At 38.8% G+C, this 17,037-nt stretch overlaps 2 protein-coding genes across 2 annotated transcripts; one reads left to right on the plus strand and one right to left on the minus strand.

Annotated features, from left to right (window-relative positions):
- Positions 1-91: 91 nt before the first annotated feature.
- Positions 92-8,638, minus strand: LOC147320511 (cationic amino acid transporter 2). The gene is made up of 12 exons (XM_086308572.1): positions 8,567-8,638; positions 7,553-7,922; positions 7,279-7,434; positions 6,909-7,065; positions 6,686-6,819; positions 6,193-6,415; positions 5,875-6,011; positions 5,635-5,737; positions 1,782-1,915; positions 1,530-1,696; positions 1,231-1,339; positions 92-1,121 (listed from the first exon to the last, which is right to left on the minus strand). The coding sequence occupies exons 1-12, from the start codon at positions 8,636-8,638 to the stop codon at positions 979-981; spliced, it is 1,905 nt and encodes a 634-aa protein (XP_086164698.1). The 3' UTR covers positions 92-978.
- A 1,234-nt stretch (positions 8,639-9,872) lies between these two features.
- On the plus strand, positions 9,873-15,140 carry casr (calcium-sensing receptor). The gene is made up of 7 exons (XM_086308571.1): positions 9,873-9,961; positions 10,872-11,192; positions 11,271-11,577; positions 11,761-12,600; positions 12,693-12,923; positions 13,501-13,624; positions 13,707-15,140. The coding sequence occupies exons 2-7, from the start codon at positions 11,008-11,010 to the stop codon at positions 14,840-14,842; spliced, it is 2,823 nt and encodes a 940-aa protein (XP_086164697.1). The 5' UTR covers positions 9,873-9,961; positions 10,872-11,007; the 3' UTR covers positions 14,843-15,140.
- The last annotated feature ends 1,897 nt before the right edge of the window (positions 15,141-17,037 follow it).

The following is a 17,037-nucleotide window of genomic DNA, read 5'->3' on the forward strand; positions in this document are numbered from 1 at the left end:
GTCATAGGGAAGGTATGTAAGAAAGAAAAAACTGAAAATAGGGAGACAGGAGTCAAAGTGCAGAGTATCTCATTCAAAACTTATAATGCCTTTTTAATTTCATGCATATCAAATGTTTACAGCAATAGAAAATTATTACTTTAAAGTCCATTTAATAACACAGTATTGGCTATATTGGCAGTTAAGTACAAGGCAAACAAACTAAACCCATGCCATTACAATGTATTCTGTACAGAAAAATAAAAGAGTTGAATTGCATTTAAACATGAAGGAATCGTGAGTAATATGACTCTGTCACATAAAAGAAATGGGCATCGTGAGTACAATTCCTTTTGAACAACTGTGACAGGATGATCACAAAATCCCCCTTCAGGGCTCAGCATAGGGGATCATCTGCCTCCATCTCACCCTGTCCCTAGCATACATTTCTGTCCTCCTATTTCACTACATGAACCTTCCATGAACCCTCTCTGTGGTCTTCCTTTTTTCCTCCTCCCTGGAAGTTCCATCTTCAACATCTTTTGTCCAGTGTATCCACCATCCCTCTTCTGCACATGTCCAGGCCATCTTGGCTCTCTGACTTTGTGTCCAAATGGCTCAACCTGAGCTGTCCTTCTGTCCATTCTGGTCGCTTCTACTAAAAACATTGTCATCTTAAACTCTGTTGTTCACAAAATCCAAATTTCTTTAGATTTTCTACCATTTAATATATAAGCTAAATGTTTTAGGGTTTTTTTTGTTATATAATACTAATAACTATGTGATTATACTTGAAATACTTGCTGAATCCTTCCTCATTCTTTCCTTTAATTAATACTTATAAGAAACAGTAATATAAAAGCAGAGTATTGCATAAAGCCTTGCATTGCTGGATGCTGCCAAATAAAAGTTTGTGAATTCCTGAGACAATCACCATTGTGAGATTTATGCAAATCAGGTATTCTTTTTAAAATTTATGTCATTAAATACACTATGTATTTATCCAGTTACGTCTTGTCCGGGTTTCGTGCTTTGCTCCATAGCAGCAGCGATGCTGTGAATACTGACTCGATCGTGTGAATTTTCAAGCCTTTGTTTCTGCACACTGTGGCGAACACCATAACAAAAGTAGATGATCAAACCTGTTCAAAATTTTAAAAGAAACGTAGCGGTCACACATATAAAAAGAGATATTTTTGCACATGTATAATCTTTTTTATGTATTCTGTAGCAGAAATGTGCTGCACATACCTACTCCCATCCACACTGTATAGCGGATCCAAGTGTCTGATCCAAGCTGAGCCATTAGATGGACATTGACAAAGGTACTAAAAATAGGAAGTAATGGGACAAAAGGAACCTGGGGATATAAAAGAGGAGAAGCATTGTTAAAAGATATTAAAGGAAAAAAAAAAAACCCAAACCCCCCAAAATTCAGAACTTTGGAGCTTAAAAAATAAATAAACATGTAATGATAATACAGGTTGGCTAAATTTCTGTTTCTATTTCTATGCTTTCATTAATCAGTCTTCACTGTCTTTCTTTCATACCATGAAAGCAGCTTCTGCTGTATTCTGCGGTTGCCTCCAGACGATGAGGATGATTAGAAAAATCATTGCTACTATCACAGAAAGACAAAGTATGCTCCACCACTCCAGGGCTTGCAGGTAATCTACAGCCTCAGATACGAAGACGCTGAGAACAACTGCTAAAAAGACTGAGGAGAATCAATACGTTTGAGTTCTATTAATCAAAAATTAAATCAATAAAAAGTACAGTACAACAGAAAGATGATGACTCACTAATAACAAAAGTTAAAAGGGACACATTTTTTGATGTCCTTGTAGTGGCTTGGTATGGAGGACATAATATCCCTCCAATGGTAAAAGGTTCTGCTTTGCTTAGACTAGAATCATCACTGAGGTCAGTTTGATACCTGTAAAATTAAGGAAATATAATTTTAAAAAAGTGAAAACATTTAAGGTTTTTAGTTATTTCTACTTATAATATTCTCGTAAAGCACCAAATTATTATATTCCTGTTTTTTTTTTCTTGTTCACATCCTGGAGTCTATTTTTAATGTCTGAACAACACACATCAAGTCAACAGCACTTCATTACATGATCTTTTGTAATTATAAGCGACTGATTAAAGTAAAGAAAACCTGATGTCTTCATAAACTCTTCAAACAAGCAAACCCTGAGTCATCTGTTTAATTTCATTACGCTCATTATTGTGCATTGTTATTTCCCTATCTAGCGTACTCACACATTTTATGACAGTAATATGACCGTATCATAGTCAATATTTTGAGGTTGTTGAGCCATTTTGTGACTGACCTGTGTATCTAAACATATTATTAGGTATACTGTAAGCATCATAGAAGGCAGTAATAATATTAATTCATTTGTATAAACAACTTAATTCCGTCTCTTATCACAGGTTCTTCGTAACCACTCATAAAAGGTAAGCTTCTTTCAATAACAAATATACAACCTTGTCTATACATATATGTCTTGAGTGACCGCTTATTTCTCTATACAGTGGCTTGCAAAAGTATTCGGCTCCCTTAAACTTTTCCAGATTTTGTCACATTACAGCCACAAACATGAATCAATTTTATTGGAGTTCCACGTGAAAGACCAACACAAAGTGGTGTACACGTGAGAAGTGGAACGAAAATCATACATGATTCCAAACATTTTTTACAAATAAATAACTGCAAAGTGGGGTGTGCATAATTATTCAGCCCCCTGAGTCACTACTTATTAGAACCACCTTTTGCTGCAATTACAGCTGCCAGTCTTTTAGTGTCTGTCTCTACCAGCTTTGCACATCTAGAGACTGAAATCTTTGCCCATTCTTCTTTGCAAAACAGCTCCAGCTCAGTCAGATTAGATGGACAGCGTTTGTGAACAGCAGTTTTCAGATCTTGCCACAGATTGGATTTAGATCTGGACTTTGACTGGGCCATTCTAACACATGGATATGTTTTGTTTTAAACCATTCCATTGTTGCCCTGGCTTTATGTTTAGGGTTGTTGTCCTGCTGGAAGGTGAACCTCCGCCCCAGTCTCAAGTCTTTTGCAGACTCCAAGAGGTTTTCTTCCAAGATTGCCCTGTATTTGGCTCCATCCAGCTTCTCATCAACTCTGACCAGCTTCCCTGTCCCTGCTGAAGAGAAGCACCCCCAGAGCATGATGCTGCCACCACCATGTTTGACAGTGGGGATGGTGTGTTCAGAGTGATGTGCAGTGTTAGTTTTCTGCCACACATAGCGTTTTGCATTTTGGCCAAAAAGTTCCATTTTGGTCTCATCTGACCAGAGCAGCTTCTTCCACATGTTTGCTGTGTCCCCCACATGGCTTGTGGCAAACTGCAAACGGGACTTCTTGTGGTTTTCTGTTAACAATGGCTTTCTTCTTGCCACTCTTCCATAAAGGCCAACTTTGTGCACTGCACGACTAATAGTTGTCCTATGGACAGATTCCCCCACCTGAGCTGTAGATCTGCAGCTCATCCAGAGTCACCATGGGCCTCTTGGCTGCATTTCTGATCAGCGCTCTCCTTGTTCGGCCTGTGAGTTTAGGTGGACGGCCTTGTCTTGGTAGGTTTACAGTTGTGCCATACTCCTTCCATTTCTGAATGATCGCTTGAACAGTGCTCCGTGGGATGTTCAAGGCTTGGGAAATCTTTTTGTAGCCTAAGCCTGCTTTAAATTTCTCAATAACTTTATCCCTGACCTGTCTGCTGTGTTCTTTGGACTTCATGGTGTTGTTGCTCCCAATAGAGCAGCTGTATTTGTACTGACATTAGATTACACACAGGTGCACTCTATTCAGTCATTAGCACTCATCAGGCAATGTCTATGGGCAACTGACTGCACTCAGACCAAAGGGGGCTGAATAATTATGCACACCCCACTTTGCAGTTATTTATTTGTAAAAAATGTTTGGAATCATGTATGATTTTCGTTCCACTTCTCACGTGTACACCACTTTGTATTGGTCTTTCACGTGGAATTCCAATAAAATTAATTCATGTTTGTGGCTGTAATGTGACAAAAAGTGGAAAAGTTCAAGGGGGCCGAATACTTTTGCAAGCCACTGTATTTTGTTAAGCCCTAGCAGCCTTAACTAATGAGCCACCACTGGTTGCCACTCAGTTTAGACAAGATCTCCAACAGCACTGGCTATAAGCCCCACAACATGACAAGGTCTCCACCGTGTTTTAGCTGCAGACATCACTCCATAAGACCTGTTGTCACTGGTTTTTAGTCTAGCTCTTGTCTTGTGTTGAGGTATTTGGCAAAGCTCAGCATTTACTCCTTGCTCCCTTCATTAAAATCAGTTTTGAAGGGGAGCCATCATTCCAGTGAGATCATCCAGTGGCTGGAACAACTGAGGGGACAGATGAATCTCTCAAATCCTGTGTTGGCTCTTTGTATATTTTGACTTTCAGATACTGTTCATTAGCTAATATTTCAAGCCATGTCTTCTTTTGTCCTCCACATTTCCAGTTTCTTCACTTATTAAAGACAAACTGGACGCCATGCCAAGATTGTGGTGTAGTGTTGTGTTTGGCATGCTGAACCTTTATGCAGGATTCAGAGGCAGAACTGGACTCAAAAAGACTTACAGGAAAGCCACAAACTAGAAAACCTGGAAACTCAGAATGGAATTAATAATCAACTAGGCGAACAAAACACGAGGGAGACAAAGCATGATGGTGGCTGGTACAAGGAACTAAGGAAACTGAGGTCTTAAATATACACTTGAGGCAAACAGGGAGATGAAACACGTAAGTGAACACAGCTGAACTAAATCAGGGAAACAAGACAGAGCAAAACTGACACAGGAGGTGAGACTATCAAAATAAGAGAGGAAGCATAAACACAGGGACGGAAACACAGACTCAAGACATACAACCCAAGGCAAGGAAAGGGTAAACAAACACAGAGGCATGACTGAGACAAGGGAGAGAGAGCAAGCACGGGACAGAAAGAGAGAGAGAGAGAGAGAGAGGACACGAGGGGTGACTAACATAACGAGAAATCAAGAACTATAACCAAACTCAGAAGCACAAGAGAACAATACACTCATTAGCCATATATACATAAATCATCTTATACTTCTCCAAAGAAATAACTAACAAGTCCAAGCAAACTGTAATACTGGGTTAAAGACAAAGATGTGCCAATTTCTGGCTAATAGCTCTTTGTGTTATCTTTGGCATTAACTGGAAAAAAATAGCAACCAATGATGTTTGGGGGGGGGGGGGGGGGGGGGTCTGACAGGCTGCTAGGAACAAAGTGCGTCAAGATACAGTTTTAAACTGATGCTTTGTCTGTTAGACATATTACCATTTCATCCTTTCAGTTAGAAACCCTTTTATATTTGAAGGATTCATAGGTTAGTGATTGAACAAACAAAAAACATTCCTCTGAAAATGGTCAGGTACAAGGACTGAACTAAAACTGAGTGAAAACAGCCAGTGTGCAAAGAAAAACTTTGAAAGACCTTCAGAAAGCTGGACAACTAATGGTGAAGAACACTTTTAAAAAACGCAAGAAAGTCTTGTTTGTTAGGTGCAAAATATACCAATAATAAGCAGTAATAAGTGCAGTGCCAACATGCATACTTGTGATCATCTGTACCTTAATATGAGAATGCAAATGGCAACAAGTGTGTAGGCAAACAGGGTTCCAATCGACATCATGTCAACCAACGACTTCAGGTCAAACAATAAAGCCATGATAGCTGCAAAGAAGTAGGAGAAATTAAATATGTTTATAAATTCTGCAACCATTTTATCAGCGTAGTAGCTGATGGCCTTAACAAAATCAAATAATTAATAATAATAATTATATTATAATCTCTTCTAAAGTTAGTTATACCTGCTACGACCCCTGAAGCCAGTGTAGCAATGACAGGACTTTGTCTGTCACTCATGTTACTGAGAGGTCTGAAGAGCAGTCCATCCCGGGCCATGGCAAAGAGAACACGAGGCATCGGGAACATTGATCCTAGAAGGCTTCGGAAAAAAGCTCATAGCTCATTAACAGCAATTCAGTTATTCTCGTGTCCCTGTTTTAATTCCTAGTAATGATCCCAGTGATTTTATTTGGTGTATGTGCTATAAATGTCACCAAAGGGGTATTGTAATGTATAAAGAATTGTAGGTTTGTTTATACGTGATACTTCATGCATTATACCTTGTTGAGAGCGCACAGAGTGATCCCACAGCAACTGCATACTTTGCAGGGCCCCAACCGATGTATGTAAAGGCTACAGGCAGTGGGCTGTGAACGCTGAGCAAATAGTATGGCATCAAAAGAGTCAGGGTGGCAGACACACCAAAATAAGCCAAGAAGCAGATAAGGAGAGACGCCACAATCCCGAGTGGGATTGACTTCTGAGGGTTCTGAACCTCCTCTCCTAAAGAAAAACACAAAATTATCCCAGTGTGGTTTATGCCATCATTTAATCTTTAGATGCGTTTTTATGACATAGCACCATGTCTATAAAATAAACTATTTTACAAAATGTATATGCTGTAGAGAATATTCTAGTGTCCAAAGATCTCTGTGTTTTTCTGGACAATTGAAATTGCCACAAACATCTTCTGATGTCATTGTGATCAAATTTTCACTTTCCTTATGCAGTGCATTATAATTACTGGCTTTGCACTTAAATTCTAAAAGTTACCTGTTGTTGCAATGCAGTCAAATCCAACAAATGCATAAAAGCAAGTGGCTGCTCCTGCTAATGTCCCCTCAAAACCAAAAGGGAAAAATCCTCCGCTGCCATATGTGGTGGTTTTATTCAGGGTCGTATAGTTCCTGTAAACAGTGATCAACAGTCAAGCAGCTAAAAAAAAGAAAGAAAAATACAGCAGAAGCCAAAATAACGGGGCAGGGGGAGGCCATACTCGGATTGGTTTGGAAGGGTGTCTTCATATCTGTACCAGTTGTTGATGTCCCCCTTTATGAACCCAGAGAGGATAACAAAGAGCAACACCAAGATGTTAACTGCTGTAAAAACTTTATTTACAGTGGCCGATTCTTTAACACCAAATGCAAGAATCCCTAGAAAGAAAAATATATAAGAATTAATTTCACCATGTCAATGAACCTAGTGGAAACTCATTTGTCAAATATTTACTTTAGTCAAAAATATGTAGGACACTTTAACCTCTTGTGTTTGTTTGTTTTTTTTAAATCATTTTTTAAACTTACAATAAACTAAGAGTACCTGTATTATGTTAATAAATAATTAGGTTTTTAGTATATGAAACTTACCTGCCAAGAGCATAATGATACCTGCTGCAAAGAAGTCTGGATAGGGAGCCAATCCAGGTAAATCCATTGCAACCTGTTTGCCTAAAGAGTTGGCAATGACATTTCCAATGAGATCATCAAAGGTCCCACTCCATGCTCTGGCTACACTTGATGTCCCTTAACAACAGAAGCCATTAGCAAACAATACCCAGTGTTACTTAAAATCACTTGACAAATATTATTTTAATCTATGATTTTTCCAGGATTAATATTCATTCAATGGCCTTATTGTTACCTATGACATAAGACAGCAGGAGGTTCCAGCCTGTGACAAAAGCCCATATCTCACCCACAGTCACGTAGCTATAGAGATAAGCAGAGCCAGTTTTGGGAACACGAGCTCCAAATTCAGCATAACACAGTCCTGCAAAGATGGAGGCCACTGCTGCTATCAGGAAGGAGATTATGATACTAGGCCCGGCCACAGCTCTGGCCACTTCTCCTGAAAGCACATACACACCGGCCCCCATTGTGCTGCCGACCCCAAGAGCCACCAAATCAAGGGTAGTCAGACACCGGCGAAAGTTGGACACTTCACCCTCAGGCTCCAGAGGTTTTCTACGTGAAATATTCTGCAGGAACTGCAGCACCTTTGCACCGGACATCTGTGATAATTAGGAATTATTCAGTTAATTGTGTGGGTACTAGAAGAAAATCAAAACTTGAGAACTGGCAGTGAGAAAATTGTGAATACAACCAGGACTAGATTTTAATTATTTTTATGCTGTTATCTGATCAAACAAAGTAAATTTGTTTTGTTTTACAGTTCATTTAATCCGAGTTGGTAAATGATAAATGGACTAGTTCTTACGTAGCACTGTTCTGCTCTACTTGAGCACTCAAAGCCTTTATGCATTTAATAATAATTATTATTAGTGTATAAATCACCATATGACTTCACAAATGAACAAGCTCACGTTTCATACCATCAACAGTAAGCTACAACTACACATACAGAGACTTTACTGAACAGTAGAGACTATAAGCACTAATTTTTACTTTGTTATTCATGCAAGAATTTGACAAGTATATTTCATGGTCTATTTGCTGAGTAAATGAGGGCAGATAGTGCTTTATCATTATAAATTTATGATTTTACAGTGTTTATATAATGTACCGATGATTCACCGTGACTCAGATAAGATGTCATTACAAAATAAGCCATGCACACTAATTACACAAACTAACAAACTGAGATTACAGCTGATATATTAAAGTCACATCAATAAAAAAAGAGAGGCATTCCTACCTTTCTAGCTAAACTCTGTGTGAGTCTGTTTTGATCTGTCCCACTCCACACTGTGTATGAGAATAAATTCATTCACCGTGAACTCTTCACAGCCCAACATTTTTTTACACATTATGTTACATTTCAGACTTATGTGCCATTTCTGAAAAAGAGGGGATCAGAATGATTTGTGTGAGCACTCACATATCAAGACTTTATAAAGGTGGGAGCAAGCGGGAAAAAACTTATTTTAGCTGTTTTTTGTGCGTAGATGACACTTATACTAAACATGTTTTTACATTTGAATTAAACTGAATGCTATAAAAAAAAAGCTATTGAAACCTTAATGATGAATTGCTCTTACTGATTCATACATTCGGTCATAAAGACGTGCTGGTGAATTTATTAATTCACTTTATAATTTATTTTTACTTCAAATCTAGAAACACATTTACTCATTTATTGTCATTTCTTTCAATAATATGTGAACAAATTAAGCATGCACTAATTTGCTGTAAGATTATTGGCCTCATTTAACAAATGCTACTGTTAATGGTTCTCACAGTACTTTATACGCCTGCTGATTAGCATACCAAGGTCTGCATGTAGTATGACGACCTTCCTCTAGCTATAAAGAAGTTGACTGAAACTTAGAACAGACTTATTAGACTTATTGTAACCTCTGGAGAGCTTCTGTGTGCCTGATGTCTCGTGAACACACAGTCGCCTTGGGACCCTGGTAAGTCAACACGTTGTAAAGTGAAATGGTTTTCACTGGAGACATCTCCTCAGCAACAAATTGACTTGTTCATCAGAGCGGGATTCAACTAATTGTTTGGAGAACAATTAGTTGAACATAAGGGTACAATCCATTGCTTCCAGGAGTTCATGGAATCACAATGCAGATGAAATACAATAAAAATGTAAACGTGAAAAAGGCACTTAGTTATTACATAATAAAAATAGTAATACTACTACTATTAATAATATTACACAGAACCCTGTTCCAAATCCAGTTTAAAATACCATTTTTATCAAAGCCCATACAGAAAGGCAATCTCCACAACTCGTCTTTTTTAATCCAACAATGAGGCTGTGTACTAGGAAATACATTAATTTTCATTTGTAATAGCGTAGACAAAAGAATAGATTTTAAGCCCCAACCTATCCTCTGCCACTTTAGATGTGATTTCTTTCAGGAGGAGTGAACTGTGAGCTGACTTCATTAGCTGAAGGAAATGGCCTATCCTTCTCTTTGTTAATGATTCATCTGCAGAAAGAGGTTCAGAAGCCAGCAGCATTGTCTAGCGAAATCATTCAGCAGTCAGGATATTTTGGAAAAAGTCCTTAAAATCGACGAATAGCTGCAAATTGACTGTTTCACATGTCTTTAAGTAATACTCGGGAATTTGGGAGGTAAGTTTTATTTGAGTTTATATGCCATATTTTTGTTGTTTTAAATGGATGTTTAAAAAGCAGGACATTATTTTAACCAATAGACCCATAACTACTTTCTAATTTAGGTTTTTAATCATTTGAAACCAGTAATAAAACCATGGTTACTGGCTTTATTGATTTTAAAACACTTTTGAATCGATTTTTAATCACAGTTTAGTTAAAACTGTTCTTTGAATTAACTGAGTTACTTTCTGTTTTTTTAACATTTACCTGCAAGATGTAATAAATCCTAATTGTAGAAAATTGATGTGTTTTTTTTTGTTTCTCCTTAGTGCAATAAAAATTCTTCTTCTCCGTAATGTGGCAAACAATGGCTCCTAGGGGTTGTAGTTGCTTCATTATCACGGCTCTGCCCCAGCATTTTTCCAGCAGTATTAACCAGCTGCAGCAGGGCCGCTATGGCTTTTCTCCATGGTGACTGGGTTCACTGGCCATAGCATTTGCAGGAAGGTCATTAGAGTGTGACTTCTCTCTTGGCTCATGTATATCCTGTGCTTGTTTCAGTTCATCTAGGATATTTCAAGAACACTATGACACTGTTAGTGAGGTGTGAAATGTTTAAATTTATCTCTTCTTAGAATTACAACTAAAGAAGTCAGCTCATTAAGAAAAATCCTAACTCTTAGAAAACTTCTGTATCTGAGTGGTCTGGCTCAAGCAAGAAATATAGCCTTAGGCCATGATGGCTCATTACAATATTTTGTCCCTGCTTAAGCTGGAAAATGAACTCAATAATTGGAGTTAAGTCAGTATTACACACTCGGCATATTCCTGTGTTTTTTCTGAATTAAAAACAGAAAACTCTAACGATTTCACCAGTGGTACTTATTTCTAACCAATGAGTTGTTCATCTCTGTGTTTCAAACAGGTAGACCTTCATCAGCATAAACATGAATAACACAAAACAACCCAGCAGGCAGATTGATGGGAGAAGTTAATATTGAAATTTTCTTCACCCTAGGAAGTCACAGAAAACAATCGTATCCAATCAAAGACAAAAAAAGATGAGACTGCTTCTGTATTATTTGACACTGCTGGGGTCCAGTTATGTGATTTCAACGTACGGACCCCACCAGAGAGCACAGATGACTGGTGATATTTTACTTGGAGGTCTTTTCCCCTTACACTTTGGCATTGCATCCAAAGATCAAGACCTTGCAGCCCGGCCAGAATCCACTCAGTGTGTCAGGTAATTTATGCTCTGAGGTAACAAAAAACCCTTTTGCAAACCAAGTGTGTCATACTCATGCCTTTTTTCTTTGCACAGGTTCAATTTCCGTGGTTTTCGTTGGCTCCAGGCCATGATTTTCGCGATTGAAGAGATTAACAACAGCAGTACGCTCCTTCCCAACATCACGCTGGGCTACAGGATTTTTGACACTTGCAACACTGTGTCAAAAGCCTTGGAAGCCACCCTAAGTTTTGTGGCCCAAAATAAGATCGACTCTTTAAATTTAGATGAGTTTTGCAACTGTACTGATCACATACCATCAACCATTGCAGTAGTAGGAGCTGCTGGATCTGCTGTCTCCACAGCAGTTGCAAACTTGCTGGGTCTATTTTATATCCCTCAGGTGAGTTGCTGGGTAATAGCTATGTCAACAACACATCATTACTTCATTATCTACATCCATAAAAATTAAGTCTACATATAATGATTTTCGTGTTTGTTCAATAAATGATTTGAAAGTGGTTAAAGATAATTAAGAAGATGCAATGAAAACCTGATAGATTAACTGAGCAATTTCCTGTTTCAGATCAGTTATGCCTCGTCTAGCCGCCTACTGAGCAACAAGAATCAGTACAAGTCCTTCATGAGAACCATTCCTACAGATGAGTACCAGGCCACAGCCATGGCAGACATTATTGAGTACTTTCAGTGGAACTGGGTCATTGCTGTGGCCTCCGATGATGAGTATGGGCGTCCAGGGATTGAAAAGTTTGAGAAGGAGATGGAAGAGCGAGACATCTGCATTCATCTAAATGAACTTATTTCTCAGTATTTTGAGGATCACGAAATCAAAGCACTGGCTGACAGGATTGAAAATTCCACAGCTAAAGTAATCGTTGTGTTCGCCAGTGGCCCAGATGTCGAACCTCTAATCAAAGAGATGGTTAGGAGAAACATCACAGATCGGATCTGGTTAGCCAGTGAAGCTTGGGCAATCTCCTCCCTTGTTGCTAAACCAGAATATCTTGATGTTATGGCAGGGACTATTGGTTTTGCTCTAAAGGCAGGTCGTATACCTGGCTTTAGAGAGTTCTTACGGCACGTCCAACCAAAGAAAGACAGTCATAATGAATTTGTCAGAGAGTTTTGGGAAGAAACTTTCAACTGCTATCTAGAAGATAGCCCGAGATTCCAAGAAAGTGAGAATGGCAGCACTAGTTTCAGGCCTTTGTGTAGTGGTGAGGAGGACATCGCAAGTGTTGAAACACCATACCTGGACTACAAACACCTTCGTATCTCCTATAACGTTTATGTTGCAGTTTATTCCATAGCACAGGCGCTACAGGACATACTCACATGCACACCTGGACGTGGACTTTTTGCAAACAATTCCTGCGCAGATATAAAAAAAATGGAAGCATGGCAGGTACAATGTATTTAATTTATGTTTAATAAAAGGAGTTAAATATTAGATATGCCAATGTGTGAATGATGAAAGCATGTTCTTCTATTTCTCAGGTCCTTAAGCAGCTTAGGCATTTGAACTACACCAACAGCATGGGAGAAAAGATGCGCTTTGACGAGAACTCAGATATGGAAGCAAATTACACCATTATAAACTGGCACAGGTCTACTGAAGATGGCTCTGTGGTTTTTGAGGAGGTTGGATATTACAACATGCATGCCAAGAGAGGAGCCAAGCTGTTCATTGACAGGACAAAGATTCTTTGGAATGGCTATAGCACAGAGGTCAGTGAAACTCTTTTGTATATCCATTAAAACACTGTTATTTCTTGTCATTGAGGAAAAACAAGGGAACGCGGCTCTGACTTATCAGTGTCTCAGCTGATAAATGGTACTTTTTAAGGTAAAACAGCTGCCTGCATAAGTACTATCGGAGCAATAAGAGTGAACCAAAACTAAAGTTGTGATTTTATGTGAAGCTAAATACAGATGTCACCTTTGTGGTTGTGGATTACCATTTTTCAGCTCCGAGTTTTGCATTTTAGCCCTTGCCATCTGGGAAGTAGTCCCCCTGTTGGCCTCCTTTCTCTCCACCACTGGAAATGCAGTGTATGGCCCACCTTACAGGGCCAGTATTTGAGACTCACATGTATGGTATAGTTTCCACATCCATAAGTCAGGTGGTGTCTGCTTCAGTCTCTGTTATGTAAGATGGTGTGTGTGAAGTCCCATGCCTTCCGCTTCTGTAACGTAGACTTCTTTTTAAATTAGTACTGGGGATTTCTTTATTTCTATTTTACATTTGAATGCCCATCTAAATCAACCCCTCTCATTAACCTTCCTGTTATTTTATCTTCTAAAGGTGCCATTCTCTAACTGCAGCGAGGACTGTGAACCTGGCACAAGAAAGGGGATCATAGACAGCATGCCTACTTGCTGCTTTGAATGCACAGAGTGTTCTGATGGTGAATACAGTAATCATAAAGGTATGTAGGTAGATGCAAAACACTCTCTGTTAATGTTAGACTTGATGAATGATAGAGTTTTAACACAGTTTCTCTTATACAGATGCCAGTGTTTGTGCCAAGTGTCCAAATAACTCCTGGTCAAACGGGAACCACACATTCTGTTTCCTCAAGGAAGTCGAGTTTCTCTCCTGGACAGAACCATTTGGGATAGCTCTGGCTATATGTGCAGTACTGGGTGTTGTCTTGACAGCCTTTGTGATTGGAGTCTTTGTCAGATTTCGCAACACCCCAATTGTGAAGGCCACAAACCGAGAACTATCATATGTGCTCCTTTTCTCACTTATCTGTTGCTTCTCCAGCTCTCTCATCTTTATTGGAGAGCCACAAGACTGGACATGCCGTTTACGCCAACCCGCCTTTGGGGTCAGTTTTGTTCTCTGCATCTCCTGCATCCTTGTCAAAACTAACAGAGTCCTTTTGGTATTTGAGGCCAAGATTCCTACGAGTCTCCATCGTAAATGGTGGGGATTGAATCTGCAGTTTCTCCTGGTGTTTCTGTGCACATTTGTCCAAGTCATGATATGTGTGGTCTGGCTTTACAACGCCCCTCCTTCTAGTTACCAAAATCATGACATCGATGAGATCATTTTTATCACATGCAATGAGGGCTCTGTGATGGCTCTTGGGTTTTTAATTGGCTACACGTGCATATTGGCAGCCATATGTTTCTTCTTTGCATTTAAGTCACGGAAACTTCCAGAAAACTTTACAGAGGCCAAGTTCATTACTTTTAGCATGCTCATATTCTTTATTGTTTGGATCTCTTTTATTCCTGCATACTACAGTACTTACGGCAAGTTTGTTTCAGCTGTGGAGGTCATTGCTATCCTGGCATCTAGCTTTGGGATGCTAGCCTGTATCTTCTTCAACAAGGTCTACATCATCCTCTTCAAACCCTCCAGGAACACAATTGAGGAAGTCAGATGCAGCACTGCAGCCCATGCTTTCAAAGTGGCTGCCAAAGCTACATTAAAACACAGCACAACTTCAAGAAAAAAGTCCGGCAGCCTCGGTGGGTCTTCTGCCTCAACTCCTTCCTCATCCATCAGCGTCAAGACCAATGGCAATGACTACGACACTGCCTCAGGAAAGCACAGGCCAAGGGTGAGCTTTGGGAGTGGAACAGTTACTTTGTCCTTGAGTTTCGAGGAGTCCAGGAGGAGTTCTCTGATGTGATTGCTAGGTGTTGATGTGTCACCTTCACTGATCCAAATTAAGTAGGAGTGTATTTTTTTAGACTTTGTTTTGGAATTTATTTTAATGTAGATTTTTTTCTTTAAATTTTTTCCCTCTCCATATTTTATCAGAATGATCAGTCAAAACAATATACTGTCTATGAATTCTGTTACTTTTAGTATTTCTGATTAATGTTAACTCTGCTAATATGGTAAAACACAGCAATACAAGCAAAATTTCCAATTGTTGCCTGTTCTTTAAAGGATTATCCACTTTCTAAAAGGCGTTCGCACTGTTTTGTGGCACAATGTTCCCTCCTCTGATAAATATCCTCCTATATTCCCTCTATTGTATTTTGTTATGACACTATGAGCTTGTAAAATACAAACTAACTACCTATAATGTTATGTATATAATAAAAATGAACCAAGATGCAAGTAAAAATTACCTAAATTCTCTTGGAAATAGATCTTATTACTAGAAAATCTGGTGAACACACTGACTAAAGGGGATTCTGGTCTTTCTAAGAACTTGCTCTGCTTGTGGTTTGCTTATCACAAGTATCTGACAACTGCAAACAGTGCAGGCCTGTCTCGCATGTTAATGTCATTCGTGCAGTAATCCTGCCCTGCAGTCATTTCTTTACAATGGTGGTGTGAGGAGTAGCCATCTGCTTGCCAACTGTAAAATCTGTAACTTTTCTAAACTCTATGGTACGTGTTTATTTCAGGGCTGCAGAGATACTTTTACATATAAAGCTGTTTAACAAATCACTGAACGTTTATTGAACAGACGATACAGTACACCCATAAATGTACATGTTCGTGGGTGTACTGAGCACAAATAATAGTATAATAGTGGCTATGTGGAGTCTGCTCTCAAAAACATCCCATCATTTGTTACCAGAATATTGTGAAAGAGCACCTTGTACCTTTACAAAGCTAATGATATTTTTTGTGAACTTTCTACTTTAAATTAAGGTTTAACTCCTTAAGAATGATAAAGGATAGAGAACTGAGTATTAACATGTATATGAAATTATCAACACAAAAGTGAAATACAATAGAGAAGGTATCATAATGTAAGACTTCTTTGATGGTGCAGAATCTCCTGAAACTCAATACAACAAATTACATTTACAACCCTTAAAAGAAATGAATACAGGGAGACATTAAAAAAGGACAAATCCAGTTTTTTAGAGTACCCCACATTTAATCAAAATTATTACTTTGGAATGACCTCAACTGGTCAGTAAATGACAAACCACAATATAGTTGAGTTTCAGCAGTTCAATCTGAATATATAGTCAAAAATGTCTCTTGTCAGTTCATCAAGTCTGAGCTACACCAGAAGGAAGTGCATGTTTCAAATGAATACTGTTAATGGATGTTTGGCCAGTTATGAAATGAAATTGTTTCTTTAATTCTCCTGTTGTGAATGTTTAATGTGTGTATTTAATAAAGGCGGAGATAGCCACGATGGTTTACATATTATTAGTGTCAGTACACTGACGTTGTCTATTTTTCTGACTTAGATGAAAGTCCAGTCATATTTTATGACTAATTAAAACAGAAATTATATAGCCCACACTGTGTGAACATGAAAGCCAAGACTTGGAAAATTTATAGCTCAACACCACCATCTAGGAACGCAGCCAAGGAAATATTCCTCTGAAAAGTAGTGACATCTATTGTTTCAGTGCCCTCTACAACTGAAGTCAAAACCACAACCCCACATCCAAGTCTCAAAATATAATAAAATCCCACGAGCTATGTAATAGCATATTAATATAATATAATACATGTACACTATGTTACAAAAATAAGGTAAAAGGGCATCTCACAAGCACCAGACCTCCCACATGTCTCAATAAGAGGTCAGCGTGCTCAGTTATCCAGGACCACACTCGACCTGAAACTGACTGAGGTGCAGCTGGACAACCAACTCCTCTGTTGACAGGAAGAAACGAGCTTTATCTGTAGAGGCTCAAATATAGCTCTGCAGCACGACCAGCATGTTGCTGACATCTGAACTCTAGGGTGGGATGAACCATAGACTGAGCAAAATAACCAGGAAGCATTGCATGCTGTGCACATCTGTCAAAGCTTGCCCTAGCTGAAAAAGGAGAGGGTTTTGTCAAAGTACTGTAATTATTCAAATGGAAAACACTGGCACACCTGCAAGTGGAAATAGGA

The sequence above is a fragment of the Aulonocara sp. 'chitande type north' Nkhata Bay genome, linkage group LG10 (assembly GCF_057382095.1).
Source record: "Aulonocara sp. 'chitande type north' Nkhata Bay isolate Kocher_YH1m ecotype deep benthic linkage group LG10, A_spYH_male_GT1.1, whole genome shotgun sequence".
Taxonomy (NCBI): domain Eukaryota; kingdom Metazoa; phylum Chordata; class Actinopteri; order Cichliformes; family Cichlidae; genus Aulonocara; species Aulonocara sp. 'chitande type north' Nkhata Bay.